This window comes from Lynx rufus, unplaced genomic scaffold (genome assembly GCF_022079265.1).
Source record: "Lynx rufus isolate CCGP_SWC_20201006 ecotype Redwood Valley unplaced genomic scaffold, mLynRuf1.p SCAF_5, whole genome shotgun sequence".
Classification (NCBI taxonomy): domain Eukaryota; kingdom Metazoa; phylum Chordata; class Mammalia; order Carnivora; family Felidae; genus Lynx; species Lynx rufus.
In genome coordinates this window covers 31,013,372-31,035,186 of record NW_025814867.1, presented here as the reverse complement: position 1 = coordinate 31,035,186, position 21,815 = coordinate 31,013,372, and the positions used below count along the sequence as shown (strand labels likewise).

Below are 21,815 nucleotides of genomic sequence, written 5' to 3'. Positions count from 1 at the left end.
ATTTGATTTGACATTACTGTCAAACAGAACCTTTAGGTTTTCTCATGGTGTGTGCCTCAACTTTTGTTTATAGTTTGCTTGTGGGTTTGACTACAAGGGTTTACACATACGCTTTTACTTTTATGGTGTAACTATTGGCCTATTCATCTAGGAAGCCGAAATAATTTGTGATCCCAATTCAACCATCAAATGTGCCTTCTCTTCCTCCTAACTTAGCATCACGGCTCAGGTCCATTAATGAACAAATTAAACAAATGTTCACCGGGCATTTGCCATGTGCCAGTCACCACTCTAGGTTCCAGAGATTCCATAGTGAGTGAAATATAATCTCCTGTCCTCACGGAGTTTCTTTTCTAGCAGAGGGGGTCAAAGGCAAGATGTGATCAATCACAAGGTATGTTAAAATATTAAGTACAACAGGAACAAATGGAGCAGGGGGGAAGGGACACAGAATGTCCAAGTATAGGAGGCTCGCCGGGAGAAGGCTGCTGTTCCAAATCACAGGGTCAGCAAGGCCTTGCTTGAGAAGTAGATGCAGCCGCATGGGGGTGGAGGAGGGGAGGGAGGCACGTAACACCTGGGAAAAGAGCAATTGAGAAGGAAAGGCCAAGGCAATGGTTCTAAACTGGGAGCAGTCTCTTCCAGGGGAATAGCAAAGAGCCACAGGGACTAGAGAAGAGATGAGGCCACAGACGATGGCTTCTCCCCTGGGTGAGAAGGAGAGCCATGGGAGGGTGGCGAACAGAGGAGTGACGTAATCTGACTCGTATGTTAACAGCATCACCCTCTCCTGTGCTGCAAATAGAATTCAGGGGCCACGTAAAAGCTGAAAGCTCCATCTTAACACTATTGTCAGAGTCCAGCTGCAAGACTGTGGTTACTTGGACCGGGTTTGGAGCAGTGGAGGTGGTGAGAATGGGGGTGGTCAGATTCTGAATAGATTTAGAACATCTCAATGGATGTGGGATGTGGAAGAAACAGAACAGCCAAGATGACTCCAAGGTTTTTGGCCTAAGTGACTGGAAGAGTGGGGCTGCCATCAACTGAGATGTGGCAAGACATCAGCAGAAGCGGTCGGAGTAGGCAAATGCATGTATAAGAGGTCCAGACTGGAGACACCAGTTTAGATCCATCAGTTTGTGAGAGATACCAAAAGCAGCAGAACTGACAGAGATCATCGTGAGAATGAGGAGAAAAGAATATATCATCTAAGATTCAGGAGAGGAGGAGAAACAGCCAAGAGACTTGAGAAGGAAAGGCCAATGAGCTAGAAGGAAGCAGGGGAGTGTGATTACCTAGAAGTCAAGTGACAGTGAGTGTCTCCTGGAGGAGAGAATGTGTGAAACGCTGCTGCTAAGTCACGTAAAAGGAAACCAGGAACTGAGCACAGAGTCAGCAACAGGCTGGATGGTTAAGTGGGGATGGCTCATGGCCCTCATTCCCAACCTTGCGTGCACTGTCTAGAGTCCTGGAGAGGAGGAAGGTGGGGCAGTTCCTGGAGTCAGAGCAGAGCACAGGGTTGGTGGAGGAGGGCGGGGGGAGGGATGGATCCTGGTGGACCCACCAACACAGGCACCCCAGGGAAGCCTCCTTCCCCCCACCCCGCCACACTCACTGTGCAGTTCCAGCTGCCCTTTCGGGCTCGCGTGGAAACATGACTTCTATGTTGCCAACCCTGTCAGTGCCATATAGGTTTTTAGGATCCTCCTCTGTCTCAAGAGCTAATGCAACATGGATTAAAAATTGGAAAGATTAACTTTAACAGTCTGATGATTTTGATGGGCTTGGTTCTTTTCTCTGCCTCTAATCCCTGGAAAACCATCATTCAAGACTCAACATATTTGCCAAACATTGTGCTGGGCCCTTGCTCTAATCACTGGGGACAAAAGGATGAGTAATAAAAAAGTCACAGCCCTGCCCTGAAGATCCTTGGCATGTAGCTGGGATTAGGTGGTAAAGAGGCAATCACAGGGCAGGGTGATCCAGAAGCAATCCAGAGCCACAGATGGCAAGGACCTCCCAGCCGCCAATCAGCACACGGATGGATCCGGGAGAAGCTGCCAGAGGGTAAGGGTCACCACTGCCAACATTGCTCAGATTTATGGTGATGACAGATGTTCACAGGCCCCCTTACAGGCTGTTTATCCTCACACAGGTCACTCTAAATGCCTTACGTTTTAATTGAGATGGGATTTAGCACATGGGAGAGAGGAACAGAGTATTAGTCTTCCTCCCTGAAAATCCAAGACAGCTTATGTTTGGTGCTCTGACACTGGTGATCACCTACAGTGACAAACTATTTTTTTCCTTCCCCAACTGCAAATGCCACCTCTAAATCTGGTGTTTTTACATGCTATAAAAACTTCCAACAAGACAGAAAATGAAAATGAGCGCAGGTATCCCCTCAAACACCACCTAGCAAAACTAAGTCAGATTGAAGAGAGGTGGGAAGATTAATTCAAAGAAGCAGCCCCTCTGAGCCCCAAATATGCTGGTTTCAACAGTAAGTCCTGGCCAGTTGTCTCTTCTCCATAAACCTATGTCCTCAGATGAAGGAAGTTTCACTGAATGCTTAAAAAGGTCTCTCCCTCACAAGAATCCTTTTGACTAAATTAAACACTCTGTGGAGAGAAGAAAATGAAAATAAAGAGTTCACCATATTATTAAAATTTAGCAAAGAAATAAATATGGACCTTTCTTTAGAAAAAGTACGAATAAAGAGTTACCCTAGGGGCTATTTGGAAAAAAGGTACTGAAGGCTCAAGACGGATGTGTTTGTCCTAAAGAGGAAATCCTCAAAAGCCCCAAATACAATCAAAACTGCTCTGCACTCCTTCTAAGCAAAATAAAGAGGCTGGACCCGACAAGAATTAGGGATACAAAGAAAAGAATGGAGAGGCAAGGCAAAGTGTCCTGTCAAACACTGAGTAAAATCAGCTGGGTTCAAAAACAACCAGAACCAGAATGAGGAGTGTCTGATGAGAGAGGCTAATGCCAACAATAAGAGGCCCTTTAAATGTGTCAGAAGCAGGGGCGCCTGGGTGGCTCAGTCATTTGAATGTCTGACTTCGGTTCAGGTCGTGATCTCATGGTGCATGGGTTCGAGTCCTATGTCAGGCTCTGGGCTGACAGCTCAGAGCCTGGGGCCTGCCTTGGATTCTGTGTCTCCCTCTGCCCCTCCTCTGCTCGTGCTCTGTCTCTCAAAAATAAACAAACATTTAAAAACAAATAGATGTATCAGAAGCAGAGAGAGACTTAACTTCCATTGGTCAAGGGGCTCAGGGATGGAGAAAATGCAAAGGCAGGCTGAGTCAGTGAGTCACTGCCTCTTTTTCGCCAAGGAAGACTTTGGGGAGATCATACTCCCAAATTGCTTTTGAAGCAGGCAGATCCAAGATAGTATATCACATACAGCAGAGAAAGTGTACAGAATGTTCTCGCCTGAATTGACAAATGAGATGTGGATAAATTGCCAGAACAGGATGGTCCCAGCTGCAAGTTATGAAAGAACATACAGGTGACACCAGACAAACGTGGAAATGGACCCAAACTGGTCACAGGGCACCACCTATGGCCTCACGGCTGGGCCTGGCCAGCTATCACCCAGCCCTCCATTTGTAAGAAAGACTCCAAAGGAGATCACAGAGCTTGTGGTCTGGGAGGGTGGCATGAATCTATGCCAGGAGTTAACCCCAAATCCGGGAACTTGAGTCTTGATGTATGGAAGCCTTGCTGTCATATCTCAGGTTCACCTGGATCATACCTTTTATGTTTACAACATTCTTTGACCATTTAATGTAGTTATGGACTCAGTCATATTCCAAGTTTTCCCCTTATTCATTTCGTTATCCTTATTTGATAAGGGCATCCTCACCCCCTCCAACAATTAAGCATCTCAAACCCCAAGATGTGAGAATGAGTTGATGCTTTTTTTTCCTAGGACAATTACTAAGTTCTAATGCATTATCTTTGTTTATTAAAAATTGCCTCCTAATGTCTTAATTGATTTTTGTGTCAAAATAATTCTTTCAACAGTTTTTAAATTTTTTTTTAACATTTTATTGTTGAGAGAGAGAGAGAGAGAGAAAGACAGAGTGTGAGTGGGGGAGGGGCAGAGAGAGAGGGATACACAGAATTTGAAGCAAGCTCCAGACTCTGAGCTGTCAGCAACAGAGCCCAATGCAGGGCTTGAACCCACCAACTGTGAGATCATGACTTGAGCTGAAGCTGGATGCCCAACCAACTGAGCCACCCAGGAGCCCCTTTTTCAACAGTTTTAACCCTAATCCATTTGGGGAAATAGTAAATGATGTAACAGTTTACTGTGTTAAAATATTTTAAGACACCAAAAGTACTTAAAGTGGTTTTAAATAAAAACAATAGTAACACACACATACTGTTAACAATTAAGTTGATCTATTGTAGTAAAATGCCTGAAGGGTTTATAAAAATATGGAACTTGGATTTCAAAGTTTGGCAGATTTCATACAAAACAGTGTTGCTTCTGCAGGTAGAAATTGTGCCCGGGACAGTCTTGTTCTGAGGCCACCTCTGACCCGCCTTAGGAGCTGGGGTGCAGGTCACAGCGGAGTCCCCTTTGCCTTGGCTCAGGTGACAGCCCTCATAAATCTCCTGGAAGATAAATGACCTCTCCACTTAGGGGGGATTTTCATATCTGAACTTGCCAAGGAGGTCCATAGAAAGAGGAGCCCATCTGCCTTCCTCATGATAACTCATGCTGGGTAGGTTGGGGGAACACTCCCTGGCCCTGCCATGTGGTTTGCAACAGAGGGAAGGTCCTTCCAGTGACCCCTCAGAGAGATGCAGCTGCCCCAGCCTGAACGGTGCACCTCTGAGCTTAGTAACCTCTTCTACCTTCCCAGGCATTGCTTTTTCTAGGACAGATGTCCTTAGTTGATGGACATTTGGGTTGTTTACACATTTTGGCTGTTGCAAATAATGCTGCTAAGAACATTCACATACAAGTTTCTGTGTGGACCTACGTTTGCATTTTTCTTGGGTACATATCTAATTGATATATTGGATATATCCTGGATATATATGGTAACCTGGATAACATGGTAATGTTAACCTCTTCTATTCTTCCTGCAAGAACATTTCCCAGCCAAATCATCCTTGGACCAACCACCTGCAATCTGTAGACCACAGACCCCGGCTATGAGGAAGACAAGGCAGGGTAAGGAATAGTCAGGATCCTGGGCCCCAGCTTAGGGCAGAAGGAATTGGCAAACATAGAGAAGAACTATAGGGCCTGGAGGCGCTGTAGAGACATGTGGGTTCCCATTCTGCCATCTGCTTACAGTGCAATCTTGGACTAAGGTTACTTAACTTCTTGGGGCCTGAAATTCATCAACTATAAAACAGGAGTATTAATTCTTATGTTATGGATCTTTCAAATGTCCTGAGGATATACCCTGTACGGACCATATCTCCCTCCACTTAGAACTAGTCTGCCAGGCCAGGGGTCTTAGCAACCACCTCATAGTCTCCTTCTGGGTCCACTACTCTTGACATATGCAGATCAATGCCTGGGCATAGTTCTGGAAGTAAATGGGAAAAGCACAATCCAGTGACAGTGTGGGTATTTATTTGATAAATATCTTTGAGGGGATACATAAACATGTCTACCCAGTCAGGATAGAAATGATGGAGAAGAATAGCTTGGATAAGGGGAAGGTTAATGGCAGGGTTCCCCAGAGGTTGGTATGATAAGAGTCCCAGAAGACAGATGGTTTTCTGTGACATCTCAAGATGACCAAAAGTTTTTCTTGTAAGTAATCTAGGATGTAAACAATAAGGTGCCTTGTCCTTGAGGACAAATAGACCTTTGGCTCAGAGGAGAGGATGAGCCAAGACCCACTCATTTTATAGTATGACTCAGGCCCAGGGGTCACAGATACTTCCTTGGCTCTGTCCTTGTCTTCCTCCTGGTCTTGTCACCTGTATCTCCTTACACCTGATATCCAGTCCCACCTCTCTTGTACACTTTTGGGCCTCTTCACTTCAAACTACACTGCAGCCAGATTAATCTTTCCAAAGCTTGATTCACCCAGGTTCCTCTGATGCTCAAAAACCATCAGTGGTTCCCCACTGGAAAAGGTCCCAGTGCCCCCTCTTAACAGTAAACAACATGGCAGCCAATGGCCGGTCCAGGCTGCCTCCCAACTGGTCCATAGAGGACCCCATTGATTTCCTCTAACTACTCCACACACCATGTCCCAGTAGAACCCAGCTTTGGGGATCTCTGACATGTCTTTTTGTAATCCAGTAGACTTCAGAAGCACAGATCACACAACACACTGCCCTGCCTTAAGCTCCACCTGACCATGCCTACCAGAGCACCCCATCTCCCCCTCCCCCCAACTCAAAGACCTTATTTTAGTAACTCTCATTGGGCTGTAATCGCTACCTTGGGACAGATCTAACTTTCCAAGTGCTCATCTCTGCTCTCCATCACTGGAATAAACTCTTTAGAGTAGAAGTCATGTTTTTAGCCTCTTCCTACTGTGTTAGCACATAATAGATGTCCCATAAGGGTTTGCTTTTACTGGAGTGATTTCAGTCTCTTCTCTAAAGACACTGGAAGTAAAAGGGTCAGAAAATCATGTACCTGTACCTAACATAGACAGCGGCCCTCCAGGGATAAAGGCTCAGCGGGGAGGGGAGGCAAGGTTGTGAACTGCCTTCTGCGGAGCAGGTGCAGTGCCCCTGGGGAGGAATACGGAGTGGGTCTGAATAGAGCCATCCTGGGAGCTCAGGGGCAGGAGTGCTTTACATAGCACAGAGGCAGAGGCTGGGAGGCTGGGGCCATCCCCACCTCACTGGGAGGTTTCAGATGAAATGCTACCCTAGCATTAGCAGTTTTCTAATTTTCCTTCTTTTATTAAGAGCTGTGGAATCCTTCTCCTAACAGAATTTTCCCTGAAGCATTAAAGGAGAAGCAGAACAATTCAGCTGCTCTGGGTGAATCAGAAGCAGGAGTCCCAGAGCCCAGAAGCCAGTCCATTTCCTATCTCCCCAGCCTGAAGGGGTCACAGAGAGATCCAAAAGTGCTGGGCAGCCTCCACAAGTCCCTTTGAGGCCTCAGACTAAATTATGGGTGCTCATAAACGGCGTGGGTGATGAAATTGGGACTGAGGGGCTGGTATGGTAGGTTATCTTGTTCCTTATATGAAACGCATTCTTAGGAAAAAACTAAAATCTAGATTTAAATGTCAGCTAAGGACTTCAGGTCCACCAGTTACTGAAGACAAAGAGGAACAGTTTGCACACAGACGAACTGTGCAAATGAGGAATTGTGTTTCCTCTGACATTTCTATTCTAGGAGATAACTTTGTTGAGAAGGTATTGCTCAGATAACAGGTTCTCCCTCTGATGATGAAAACTCATTTCATTGCACAAATATGCTTGAATTTTACATTAGGAAGCCTGACTCATTAAATATTTTTGGTGCAGTAACACTTCTGGCCAAAGTAGATTAAACAAATAAGCAATTAGTTTGGAGACTGGATATGAATACAAAAGCAGAATTAATTATATTTCTAATTGTTTTCTCCTATTGTGGACATTGGCTTCTTGGCTTTTGCTCTGGGCTTGCCTTGAGCTGACCCTGACGCCCTGTTCCAATCTCCCTCTTTACCTTGGGGTCAACTAAGGATAGAGGACTGCTTTGTGGGGGTGGCATCATTTCGATTCTGTTGTAGAATATTGGCTGAGTCTCTCTGTGGGCTCAGCGAAGCAGGAGTGGGAGAGAAAGTGAGGGCTTCAGGCCTGGGTGGCTGAGTCAGTCCTATATCATATAGGTGCTTCCATCTTGGGTCCATCCATGAAGGGCTTGGTTCCAAGACAAGGGAGGGGGCGTGACAACTGGGGGTTGGAGGCTGAGGGCCGTTCTGGGGATGCAGGTTTATAGCAGAGGCTCTCATTTGTGATATTAGTGCTGATGAAGGGAGGGTTCTTTGTTGGGATCATCCAACTGACCCTGCTAGTTCTCAAACTGTGATCCCAGTTCACCTGGGAGCTGACATGAAATGTAGAATCTTGAGCCCCACTCCAGACTTACTGGATCAGAAATGCTGGGGGTAGGGCTCAACAATCTGTGTTTTAACAAGTCCTCCAGGGGATTCTGAGGCACACTCAAATTTGAAACTATTTGTCTAGAAATCTAAAAATCAGAATGTAAAGCTTTGAAAGGACATCTGAGGTCACTCAGTTTTCTGCCAATTCTTACAATTTATGGATTTGAGCACTGAAGGCTGAAGGGAAAGTGACATCCCTAAGTCCTCAGCAGGCGAGAGCAGAGTAGGAATGATGGTTCCGGCCATCGCTCCCCTCCCCCTGCATTCAGGCACCAGGCACTGAGGGTGCCCAGTACGGGGTTGGGGGGGTACAGTTCCTCAGGGATATCAGGGGTCCCCAGCAGGGAGGTGGAATCGTGTGGAGCCCTGTGCCACAGGAAGGAAGCATCACAGCCAGTGGGGTCCGGAGTCCCTCCTAGGTCACCCCACCTGGCTCCTCCTCCCTGCTGGGGTAACCAGAAAGCATACCAGGAAATGGCCCTAAGGATGCAAACCTGAGTGCTATGGCCCTGTGGCAGTGGGAGGCTCTGGAAGGATATGTGAGTGTATGAGGGGCACTTGTCAGGCGGTGCCTGTCCCAGGACAGTGAGGTTGAGGACGGATCCATCAGCTCTGCCTCCTGCAGGTCTGTCATCCTTTCCGGGTGTGGGGCAAGCACCGTGGCAGATCCTGTTTGTTGAATGTTTGATCACAGAAGGCAGTTCACAGAATCCCTGGCACTGGAGAGAGCAAAGGATACACTACAGCAGGTTGTGTGCCTGCTCCCTGGCTGTCACCCGCACATCTTCAGCAGGGTGCCCCCCACAGCTGGGAAACCCACCGCCATCACCCTAAGACTGACATTGCCACTACTGACACTGGGCTGTGAGCTGTGCCTACAGTCTCTGTGACTGTCCTCCCCGAGCCTGGAGATGGAAGTCTCCTGGCCGTGGGGCCCAGACCCCTCATCCTGTGGGCAAGTTTCCTTCCTGCAATGCCCAGCTGTGAGCCCCTCTCTGCATGTCACCATCCCCACAATGGTACAGGTCTCCCTCCCCTGGACTCTGACTACTGGGGACACCTCTGCCTGCAGACCTCTGAAGGGTGGTGGTTTACAGTTTCGTGTCCGGCACACCTCTGGGTTGGGAAGTGGACTGTGTCCTCCTTGTTTCCAGTCACTACTTCTACACCATGGCTCACCATCCTCCACACCCTCTGTTAAAATGTCACTCAGCTGGGCCACCGCGCTCTAAGCTTGGGACCACTGTGTACTCCCTCCCACCACCAGTCCCAACTCACTGAAGACTTGGGCTCCTGTCTTCTCCATCCTGTCTTCAGTGTATAACTTGCATATCCACCAGAATAGAGTACTTTCTGTTTCCTGACCCCCACAACTCTTCCACATGTGACACTTGGATTCGGCCTCACCTGACATCCATATTCAAAGCCACAAATTCAAGTTTTCTTCTTCCTCTGCAATCTCTGATGAGTCCACTGAAACTTTTGTTGGCTCCTCCAGCCCCTTCAGCCTTGACTTCCACCCCATGCATCAGCCCTTTCCCTTACTTGTGTCCCTCATTATCCAGCCCAGTTCCATCTTTGCAAAAACAAAATTGACAATACTCCCTCAACCCTCAGGTGGGAGTTGCCTTTAGCTTTTCTGAGAACACAACCAGCAAAACTCAACCCTAGAGAGATCCACAATTAACTTCCTGTAGGGTCAGCCACGCACTGCTAAGAAAGTCACATAACAGGGCAGATGGGCAGCTTTGTAAACACATGATCACCAGCTTCCAAGGAGCCCTCATGTTTTCTAGAAATGCAGAATTTCTCTGCTCAATCCCATTTCCCCATCTCTGCAATGGCACTACCAAACTTGCCATTCTCAAACCTTTGACCCCAATACTTCTCCATTCACCCTCAGCAACCAAGCTTATCTCCTACATTGTGGAGAAAATATCCAACTGCATAACTAATACCTCGACTTGGGAACCCAAGCTCCACAAATCAGTCATGTGCAGAACTGACCCCACCTCCCCTTGCCACCATCCCTGAACACTTCTGGGAGGCCCTGGCAAGTCTCCTATGTATTTGCAAACCATCCACTCAATCTCCTGCTTCTCTGCTCTCCATGTTACCTGCCTGCGATATGCCCCCTAGGAAAGCTGCTCACTAAGCCACATTTCCAGTCCCCTCCCTGAGGACCTGTGGCCATGTTCAGCACAAACCTTACAACCTCTGAGAGCCTGACCTCCCTGCTGCACTATGATACCTCATCACCTAGCCTCAAGGCTGCCTGTTGTGCTCAAACTTCACCCTGTTCCTCCTGCAAAGCTGCCTTCCTTCCACTCCTTGTCCTGGGCCCTCACTCTCTTCCAGGACATCAGACAAACCAACAGACACCACGATGTCCTGTCTCCACCCAGCCCTTGCACAGCCAGCATCTCACAAGCTTCCCTCCCCACATGCAAACCTGTTCCTGCAAACAAATGCCAGCCCACTGGTTGATGAGGCACCAAAGACCATGAACATTATATAAAGCCAGTCAGGACATTCCAGAACAGAGGACACCATGCTGACGTACAGGGGTTACTGGAGAAGTGAGATCTGGTCATTTCCCTCGGGAGCCATACAGCTTATCAGGAAAAATACAGCCTAAGCACATGAAAAACTTACGTGCATTTAAGAACTCACTGTGTCATCCTTATAACTAGTGCAGTTCAGAGAAGGGCAAACACACATAAAGATTTTCTATGGGGCAGATATACTCACAGGGGCCCTTGTTCCCTTGAGCTGCTCGGGACAGATAAAGTATTTGCTATGTTCAGAAAGAAAGAGAGCGAGGGAGGGAAGGAGTGAAGGAAGGCATGCAGGAAGGGAGGGAGGGAGGAAGAAAAAAAGAAATTTTAAAATCATAGGGCTCAATTCTATCGCTGATGTCCTGCAGCTCAGATCCCAGAAGGAAACTGATCCCAAGGCCTGAGGGTTGGCAGAGAGTCTCTCTTGCACTGGAAAATATTTGTGGTCTGGTGTTGCCTTTATTTACCCAGAACATTTAATGTGCCTTTTTTCTCCATCTTTCACATCCGCTCCGAGAAGATGTTAATTTTCTGAAATTAAACACTTAGCTTGATTACTGTTTTGTTAATTGCGGCATTCAAAAACCCCTGGTGCTCCTGCCTGTTTAACACGGCTGGTGCTGTGAAAATGATAGGCACGGAGTTGGCATGCCGGTGGACAGACAGCAGCAGTGGAATGCCATCCCAACTACCCCCAGCTTTGCCTGCTCCGGCAGCTGGGTCCTTGCCCGTGAGAGAGGGGCAGCCCAGGTCACAGAAGAGGGTCTTCCACAGAGCCATGTTTTGGGAGGACAGTGCCCCCAGGAAGTTCCAGGTCTCGCCAACATCTGGAAGAATGCAGAGGCATAACTCCCATCACAGCACCTGCCCAAAGATGTTTAAGGAAGGAAAGACCACAGACAGAGTTCAAGCTGCACCATTTGCTAATGTCTGAGATGAGTCTAAGAAAGAATGAGGCATCCATTCATACATTTGCTTGATAATTCATTAATCCATTCAATAAACATTTATTGACTTCTATTATTTCAGGCACCTAGCTAGACACTGGGGAACAATAACCAATATGATGGATACAGGCATGCTGTACCAAAGATTATAGTTGTGGCTCACAGAGCCAACATGTGCCAGAGAAGTGCAGGGCAGACACATCACGAGGATGCCTCCTCCCGGCCACCTCCTTTGCCAAGGCCACAGGGTGAACAGCAACTATCTCGTAATCCAACCAGAAGTTCCCTCTGCGAGATTCCCTCCATAAGGAGAATTATTGCAATCTCATTTGGACTTTGAGCAGGGTAAGGAATTACTACAATCTTAACTGCCAGCAGTGTGTCCCATCTTCATTCAACAAGCCACATAGTTGGGAGTGCCTGGCCCAAGGTGGAGTGAAATGAGCACTGGTGCCCCAAGCCCCATAGCGCTCTGGTCATCCCAGCAGGGATGCAAGGTGGGGCATTCTCAGCTGTTAGTAGCATCACCAGGCACCGCTCACAACCCAGAACAGGGAGAATACCCACGCGCAACCACTGCACGGTCCAGCAAGCGGTATCTGTCCATGAGAAGTCCAAATTGGTGAGTTAGTGAGCAATACAATAGCCCATCCAACACCATCACTCTTTAGCAGTAGCTGCTATGGACTGAGATACTCTCTATCAATGGCATGTGGCTACACCCTAAGTTTGGTAAAGTAAGAGTTGGCATCACAGCAGGTTATAGTACCAAGAGCCCAATGGAAGGACCCCTTGTGTTGCTGTTTCCCAGCTAGTCATCTGCTCTCCTGTGACTTTTCTGGGCCTCTGACCTCAGTCTCAGTACGTGAGCTCCACAAGGCACAGACTTTTGCCTGTGTTGTTTTCTCCTGTGTTCCTGGTGCTTAAAGTGGTGTATGACCCACAGAAAGCCTCAATAATTTTTGTTGAGAAACTGAATGAATGGGAGCCCCTAGAAGCAGGAACCAATGAATCAGCCTGTAGAAAGCAGTCACAAGGCTGTGTTGAATGAATGAATACACTTCCAAAGTTGAAATGCTTAAACAAATAAATAAAGCAAACTCCTTTGAGTATGGGTGAATCTCACTGTGCTCCTCTAAGTGGATCAGGGCTGCTGGCATCATCTGAACATCATTCCCTTCAGTTTTCCTTCTAGGAGCCACTGAGGAGGAAGATACCTAGCCAGCTGGCTGGCTGTCACCACCCCCAAGGCAAACATTTATGGACTAATTCATATGTAGGGACTAAAGGATCCTGGCAATTACTTACCAAGTTTCCCTGTGCCTAGCACTGTGTGGTCCCTCCCTCAAGGAGCTGGGGTAGATGAGAAAATCTGATTTTCCACAGAGCTCACCATCTAGTGGAGAGCCCCAAGGCTGCGGGGGTAGAAGCCATGACTTTCAGCGTGAGCAGTACTCCTGCTGACCTACTCTGCTCCACAGACAACACAAAACTGTTTGCAAATGGCCCAGACCTTTCTGAGGCCACTTAAAATTTCCTTTTCCAGATACCATATGTTTTCACTCTTATGTGGATCCTGAGAAACTTAACAGAAGACCATGGGGGAGGGGAAAGAAAAAAAAAAGTTAGAGAGGGAGAGAGCCAAGCCATAAGAGACTCTTAAAAACTGAGAATAAACTTGACGGTTGATGGGAGGTGGGAGGGAGGGGGGGTGGGTGATGGGCACTGAGGAGAGCACCTGTCGGGAGGAGCACTGGGTGTTGTATGGAAACCAATTTGACAATAAATTTCATATGAAAAAATTTCCTTCTCAATGTCAAGGCTTAAAAAACAATAAAAACAATCTTTTTAGAATTAACAACAAGAAGAAACCAATGAAATGAGCTATGAAATTGAATGAAGAACAGTGAACATTTCATTTACTTAAGGGTTTTAAACCTTCTTTATTAATTTCAATGAAAGTTTTCTTTAAAGTCATTCCAGTCTTTTTAAAGTTCTGACTCAATCTTTTCTCTGCTTTGGAGCAAATTTCACCTACTAATTTCCAATGAGACCAGCCCCTAAAAATGAACTGGTTTCAGCATATGGATCTTAACACTCTAAATTTTTACAGGCAGCACTGTAATATTGTTTTAATATTTAATTTTGAGATTTACATAATATCTTTCCTCCAAAGAGCTCGATATATTGCAATATCATAAAATTCCTTTTCATATTCAAAGATTATTCTTTATGCATGCAAATACTATATTTAACCAAGGAATAATGCAAATTAGGTGATGTGTTCAGAGGAATGGGTGGGCTAGGTAATTCTTTTGTAGAAAAAGTAGCATTTCTGAGTGACTTTAATTGTCTAGGAGCTTCAAAAATGCCTTAAAAATGGACAAACTATTGGGGCTTATGACCACTAATAGAAGTAATGCAGTAGCTTTTAAACAAAATTAAGCAATGGGTTGTGTCTGTGGGCACAGTGAATATGTTAATATTCCATATGCAATAGGCATAGTGGGCCATCCACCGACCAAGCGTAATATAATGTCAGATATAGATACTGTTGATGCCATCATGAAAGTAAGAGGCCAAGGGCTGCTTCTCCAAATACATGAGAAGGAAGGATAGACAGGCTCCTCAGAGTGGCAAGATCAGCCTGTGCCAGGTATACATACAGGTTCTAGCTCCACTGTCCTTGTCAACTTACCAGGACTTTGCTACTCGCCTTTCTAGTGCCTACTCCTCCCTCAAAGAATGGACAAACCCATACATGCCATTTATCTGATGGGGATGACATCAGTTCCAAACAAAGGGATGGAGGGGCCTTGGAAGGAAAGCCTAGGAAGAGAGTCCAGCAAATTTCTGTCTGGCCCAGAAACGATGCTCATCTCCCCATCATAGCATCGGTCACAAACTCACTTTCTGTCCCGTCTCATTTGCTTGTCGCAACAGCACTCGGAAGCAGGTGTCATTACTCACATTTTACAGTTGAAGAAGGAGGGGTCATCACTCATACGAGTGATGTGAACTTGCCTGAGTCGTGTGAAAAGCAGAGAGAGGGTCCAAGTGCAGGGTCCCCTGCTGCACCTCTGCCACACTGAGCACAGGAGCTGAGACAGGTGACTGCCCCATGGTGGAAAAGGGCTAGACCAACACAGCACACTTGCCATCCAGGCTTGGCTAAGTCAGATTAGCCCTCTGAGGTGGAGGTGACAAACCACAGCCAACACGTTTGGCTCTCAAGTGCTTTAAAATTTTCTAATTAGTTGTCAGCATTTTAAATCTAGGTTATCAGCTTATAAGTTCTGGCACTGCTGGGTGTGGCATCACTTACTGGAGCTGGGCAGAGGCTCGCCCCATCCTCTACAGTCCTCTGTGGTCCTCACCACTCCCTACTGCCTGACACTTGGCCATGTTTTGCTCCTCTCCACTGCTAGACAGGCCTCGTGGGCCTTTGGGTTTGTTCTCTCTGGGTTAGTTGGTCCTAAATTCACTGACTCTATTTTGCAGCAAGTTGATTTTTAAGATGTGCCAGTCTGATTTGTCTTATTTACTTTTTCCAGGATTTCCTCTGAGGTCCCCTTCCCCAACTCTGACACTCTGAATCTAGTTGGCAGAAAAGAGAAGTAAAGTTTGTCACTCACTTTAATTCTCTCTGACAGCCAGATGATCCGGCCATCAGTCTGAATCTGGGGCCAGGTGCCAGAGAGTGACTGCAGGAGTTAGTGGTGATAACAACCTCTCTGCAGATCGCTTGGCCACTGGAACAGAAAGAGTTCCACCTGAGCTGGTCTATTTTAAACTCAAGGCAGCTGTATTCAGTGCGAGGCTGCATCCCTGAAGACCTCACGTAAATCTGAGCTTGCATAATTCATGACCAACCCTGACCAAAGATGATGGACATTTTTTTTGACAGCTGAAGTGGCCTAGCTATGTGGCAATGGCTTAGAGGGAGGTTACAACTTACCCGGCTCACCATAATGCGATTTTTGATCAGTCAGAGGATAAAATGGCCACAAATCTGAGTTTGAAACCTAGAAACATCCCTGCTGCCTATAAGGTGCTGAGAAAATTCTGAAAGCACTCTGACCCTAGTTTCTTCATCTGATCCACCTCAACTTTGTAAAGAGCTTGGTAGGTGCTTGGCACACTGGAGGTGCTCAAAATAGTAGTTCTCGGCCACTGCCTATGGGCTGGGTGAGGATCTGATCCTGATACTCTCCAAGTGATATGAGATCCTTGAGAAGTCATGACTATAGACATGGCTGGGGTTGTTATGGAAGGATATGGAAGCCCTCTGCATCTCAGGACCCAAGAGATCCTTCAGTGTTCCCTCAGTGATGCTTGTCTCTGTGTATGCTATGGACCAAAAGACGATTATAAAACCTCCTATGGTCTTAGATCACAGCCCTGAGGGTCAAGGAAAGCCTCATGGTGACTCCCTCTGATGGACTGATGCCAACCAGTTCTTTTTATTAGATACCTCAATCAGCTAGGATGAGCTGCCTGCTTCCACTGGGCAGGGCTCATGATAGCAGCAGATGCAGCATCAGCGTGGCCTGCCTGGGCAGCCCTGAGAAAGGAGGGCATGGCAATTCTGTGTCTGCTGAATAGTAAGAGTTACATGCCCAGCCATGGATGTGGTCTGTAGCTCCCAACAAAAGAAAGCACCAGCCCAAAGCAGCAACCAGCCTCCCAGGATAGAGTCTGATAATCATGAGCATCAGGCTTCAGATCAAGTCCAAGACCAATGAGCAGCCAACTTATCCAAACCCTTCTCTTGTGTGACCCTTACTGACACCCACTGTCAAGATCCAATTCACCGTGGGGGGACACCTTGGATCCCTCAACGAACACACACTCATCTCCATCTTGATCCAGAGGCAGGGAAAAGTCTTTTGTGGTTCTGTGTCACAAAGAAAATTGTGGAAGAGTAACAGAGGGTGCACAGTGAGGTGCTCTTTTGAGCCAGAGGGCACTGGCTGGCTCTGAAAACTTTCTCCAATGAAAAATTTCTCCATTAGTAGGTGAAACAGAGGGACTGCCCACTGTTTAGGGAAGGAAACAGGAAGGCAGAATCAGAGGTGATTTCCTGCCAACCCTCTTCTAATCCTAGATTCTCAAATCCCTTTAAGCTTCTTCTTCCTTATCGGAAACATATGAACAATGCCTAAGTCAGGGGTAATTATGAGGATCAAATGAGTCCATGTATGACAAAATTCTTTGTCAACTCAAAAACAAAACAAAATGAACCAACAAACAGGAGGTGTTAAGCTATGATAATAATTATTCACCTACTCCTCAATCAGGATCCATTCAACGGTCCCCAGCTATTTCAGTTTGGGCAGTTCTAGACCCAGAATAGGTCCTTGATAGCACTTATCATTTGATTTAATAACTGATCCCAGGATAGCTCTGGGTCAAATTCTTTACCTTCTATCTACCTACTCATGACCCAGACAGTAGGACAGGGTGGCAGGGGCCGTGCCATATCATGAGGTCAGGGTGGGGAGGCTGACCTGGACTTCACCCAGAGCGGAAGAGTTCAGGGGTCCCTGGAAAGACGTTAGACATGTTATAATTTGTGGACTTGCATGGGTCCATCTACCCTGTTCCTTACTGGATCTGAGTGATACGGCTTTTATGATGCCATAAAAGGCCTCTCACAGAGGAACAGGCCCAAGTGTTTATTTTGAAAAATCTCATCTTTTAAAAGAGTTATCTGTTGGTTGAAAATAATTTGCATTCACATGTGGATCTGTCAAAGCAGTGTGAAAGCACCATGTTCCTCAGGGCCCGACAGTCCACAGATTAGGACCCATGGGCCCCCTTGTCATTTGTTTTGTAACAACCATATGCCACTGAGAAGCACCCTTCTCTTATTGATTATAAACTTTCTGACACCCAAATTCCAGAATTCCCAAAAAGAAATCATAGACTGGAACATGTGGATGGGGTTGGGACCCCCAAATCAGGGAAGGTTAGGAATAGAGGGCCCACCAATGGGGGAACAAAGGCCATGAGAAATGTGCTTGTGGAGGAGAAAATGAGTGAGGATCAAAACAAATACTTTAAATGCCGGCAATGCCAGGCCCCTTGTAGGAGCCCTGGTCCCTCAGCGCCTCTGCAGCCTGGGAAGGTGCAGATGGCAAGACAAGCAGATGGGCAGGTTCGGGAATAGCAGGGTAAGGAAAGGGAGGGGCAGGAATCAAAGTAAACCGCCATAAGTGGCAGGTTTGTTCGCACATTCTTAGAGAGAGAGAGCAGACAGCCAAGCCCAGCATGACATGACAGCCTGGCAGGATTATTAGTCCCCGAAGCTGGGACACTAAAATATTTCAGCCAGTTTTCTGCCTTAAACTCTCCAAGGGAAACACTGCTAACAAAGGCTGCCCATGTTCCGTGTTCAATGTGATATAGAAATTACCATTCCCTTTTCTTTGGGTAAGACAGACTGTCACAACCTTTGTCTCCACAGCACTGGGGCTGTGGTCACCAGCTGGAGGCTTCCACACTTCCACGCCTATTTTCTCACGGCACACACATGCATGCAAACACGTGACCATACACATACATACAAACATGCACACACGAACACACACGTGTTCACAGCAACAACGCAGCCATCTGGACAGCCATGCTCTCCTACAACACCTTTTTTTCTCCTGAGTTCTGACAGCTTAAACCCAAGAATCATCTGCCATCAAAGATGCCTGGGATTGAAAGAGGCAGAAGGAGCCTGAGGATGGGGAGGTGAGGAGCAGACAAGGACGGAATAGGGAAGAGGAGGTTAAGAAAGGGGAGCTGCACACAGGGAGAGAGAGAAAAGAGACGTGCCTGGCTCCAGCTATTCCACTAACAAGCTGTCCTTCTAGAATTTGTTGATTGAAAAAAATCCATAATTCCAAATAAGATCACAGTCCATTGCCCACGACCCCTATTGCCTATAGACTTTCCCTCTGCAGTCTTGCACCATCACCCCAGGGGAGAGATTGCTCATTTCTAACTCCCTCGGTATTTACTGCATGTGTATGGTACACACGCTTAGAATACACCATGCCGCAGATTTGTATTTTGTGTCTACGTCCTGCAAATTCTTCAGTGAATGAGTTTTGTGGGAGTAACGGTGGTGTCCGTTCCTGTACTCCTCACAGTGTCTAATCCGCAGCTGGGCCCACGTCAGACACTAACTAACCACCTCTTAATAATGAGTGAGTAAATAAATAAATGAGTGAGTGAGTGCCTGAATGGACTGGCTAAACGGACATACAAAGGAATGGGTTGTTGCAAGAGGTGTAAAAAGCAATACAGAGAAAAGGTCAGAAGAGTGAGAGATACAGAAATAAAGAGAAGAGAAGGAAATGTCTGGTGAGCTGTGCACACCTCAGGGACGTACAGGCCGTCAGGAGTGATCTACTGCCAACTACCTGAAGTCTCTCTAACAGTGGAGCATTCGTTTAGGCAAGCTATACAGGAGAATGCACTCTTGAATTACACAGTTTAATTGAAAAATAATCTATGAAGGCAATCCTCACTTTATCACATGATTTCTGGGAAGCTTCCTTCATTGGGTTTTCTGATAAAGCGGCACCGGGGTTCTCAAGATCGTGCAGGGTTTCCACCCATCCATCTGTCTGTCCATCTACCACCCATCCATCTGTCCGTCCATCTATCTTTCCAAAGGCATTTGTTGAATCCCAGCTGGATGCAGAGCTGGGGGTTCTACGCTGGCCTGGATATCCCTCTTTGCTTTTGTGCTGAGCACGAAAATATCCCTCAGAATCCAACACACTCTCAGAGGTGAAACACTATTTTCTGCCATGTTTCCTCCACAGCCACAAATGCCCATCGCCTGACACCCTCACCCCTGGGAGGAGGCCTGAAAGCAGAATGGGTGTGACTGAAGCTTCGTTCCTTCACGGGGATGGATAGGGAGCCAGCCACACAGACAGACAGAAGGAGCACAGATGCCTCCAGACTCACCGGCTTGGTTCGTGGTGATGTTGACGGAGACATGCTGTGGGGGGAAGGGGCTCTTGCTGGAGACTCCATTGACGGCCTGGATGTCGAAGGTATAGGGGGTGTGGGCCCACAGGCTGCTGATGGAGACACGGCACTCGGTCAGGCCCAGCTGCCTGGGTACAAACTCCACGTTGTCGTCGCAGCGGGAGCAGCTCCGACGGTCTGCCCGGCACTTTCTACAGATGATGTTGTAGGTCACATCATCCCGCCCGCCTGTCTCCCTTGGCGGATGCCACTCCAGAATGATAGATGTCTCATTGACAATGGAGATGACATTGCGGGGACCTGACGGGACACCTGTAGGGAGACAAAGAAGCGCCCAGTGAGGCTAGGCAGAAGCTTCCTCCTCCTGCCTCTCTCCATCTGCCTTTGGTGTATCTCCTCCCCTGTCACACACATGTATCACCTTCAGTCCGTCAAGACCAAATCTCCATGCTCCAATCCATTCTGAGAATATATGGTGGACAGAAATGACAACCTGGCCTAAACTCCCCTCGCAGTCATCCCAGTGGGGACAGTGGCAATCGTGTGTGCCAAAGGAGACGAGGGTGCAGGGATCTGGGTTCAAGCTCTTTGGTTTTCAGGACCAAGCCACTTCCTCTAGCCAGCTTTAGGGTATGCTATACATATGTAGTAGACACTTATTGGATTCCTGTCTTTTCTTTGTGTAGAATTCAAGGGTTGAGGGACATGAGTGACCCATCAAAAGCTCCGACATATCCTGGCATCTTGCACAAAACCTCATGCAATTTGGAGTCTGCGTGATGTGTACATGCTGGGGCTATTTCTCTGTTGGGCAGGCTGCCAGATCACCTGGACAGATGAATATTCACAGTGCCCAAGCTTTGGTGAAGACAAGAAGCCAAGTTGGCTGGGAGGTTCATATAGCCACCATTTTTTACCCCATGACATGAGAAGAACATAGAGATTTGTTCTAGACATTCTGCTAGCTGCTTTACACTTATTACCTGAGAAGAAACAGTAATTAATTCGATTTTATAGAAAGGGAAACTAAAACTGAGAATGGAGACTGGCTGTGGATCATGTGGTATATAAGAACTGCAGCCAGTGTGGAGACCCCTGTCTGCCTGATTCCAAAGCTCATGCACTTTAACAACAGCCTTATGCTGCCTGCTAGTGAAACCGGCTATCCTTCCCTACTAAGGGAAAAGCCATTTTCCACTCTGGCCTTACACTGGTATGGTACTCCAAAGGTTGATGATCAGATCTGTTCATGGATAACAGGAGATTTGACCAGACTCTCTCTCCTACAAACCAGCCAGACTCATTGGGAGTCAAGGAGGGCAGACTCTTCCCTCTGGATAGCTCTGTCTATAGATGGTGTTCACACTGTGGCAAAGGTTGAAATGCCTTGCTAAATACTAAATTCTAGAAAACCTAGTCCTTTGTAGGAAGGCAACATATCTCTGAATTAACAGCCAAGGTGCTGGGCATTTTGAGAATCTCCTGCCCAGAAACAGAACAGATCACAGCCTCAGGTTCCCAAGCTAAGCACTGCATGTCCTCAATGTCTAATGATGAAAATGAATCCCACCCAGAAGCCCCCCTTCTGAATGGTGGGTCTGCTGGAGCAGCCGCTCTGGATAGTAATGCATGCAGAATTCACACACGTGACTGTCGCCAGCTGAACGAAGACATGTGTAAAGTGGTTCATGCTGAAGACAGGAATCAAATGCCAACAAACAAAATGAGGGAATAACAACAAGGTCGGGGGGCACCAGGGAAGGATTCTGTGTTGAATCAGTCAACAGCAAGCAGCTAGAGCAGAAAGCAAATATTAAATCGGATTCTATTAAAACGTGAAAGAAAATCAGTACTGTACTATATAAAGCCCATTAGGCCTGAGCTAAAGCACAACTTTCATACAGCCTTGTGACAGGGCAGGATTCATGAAGCATTTTTACTGAAGTCTTGCAAATAGCGTTCAAGAATTCCCAACCCATCTGCCCAGGGATAAACATCCATCTCTTCTCGGATCAGCACACAGCTAGTGCTGAGAGGGTAGCTGGCATGGCCGTTGCTGGGTTCTTACTCGGCCGGGCCAGCTTCACCTTGCGCTGCACTATTCGTTAATGTGCATATTGGCCAGTGCCTGTCTTGGACACGTCTGTTTGCTCAGACTGATGAGATTTGGACCACAAGCTCCCAGTGGTCAGTGCCACTGCTCCCTGTCTCAG

General features: G+C 47.0%; 1 protein-coding gene across 1 annotated transcript in view; it reads right to left on the bottom strand.

Annotated features, from left to right (window-relative positions):
* Positions 1-21,815, bottom strand: part of EPHB1 (EPH receptor B1) — a 378,786-nt gene that overhangs the window by 100,137 nt on the left and 256,834 nt on the right. Inside the window, exon 6 of the mRNA XM_047100394.1 lies at positions 19,579-19,914. Within this exon, the coding sequence (XP_046956350.1) occupies positions 19,579-19,914 (336 nt within the window). The remainder of the gene's footprint in view (positions 1-19,578; positions 19,915-21,815) is intronic.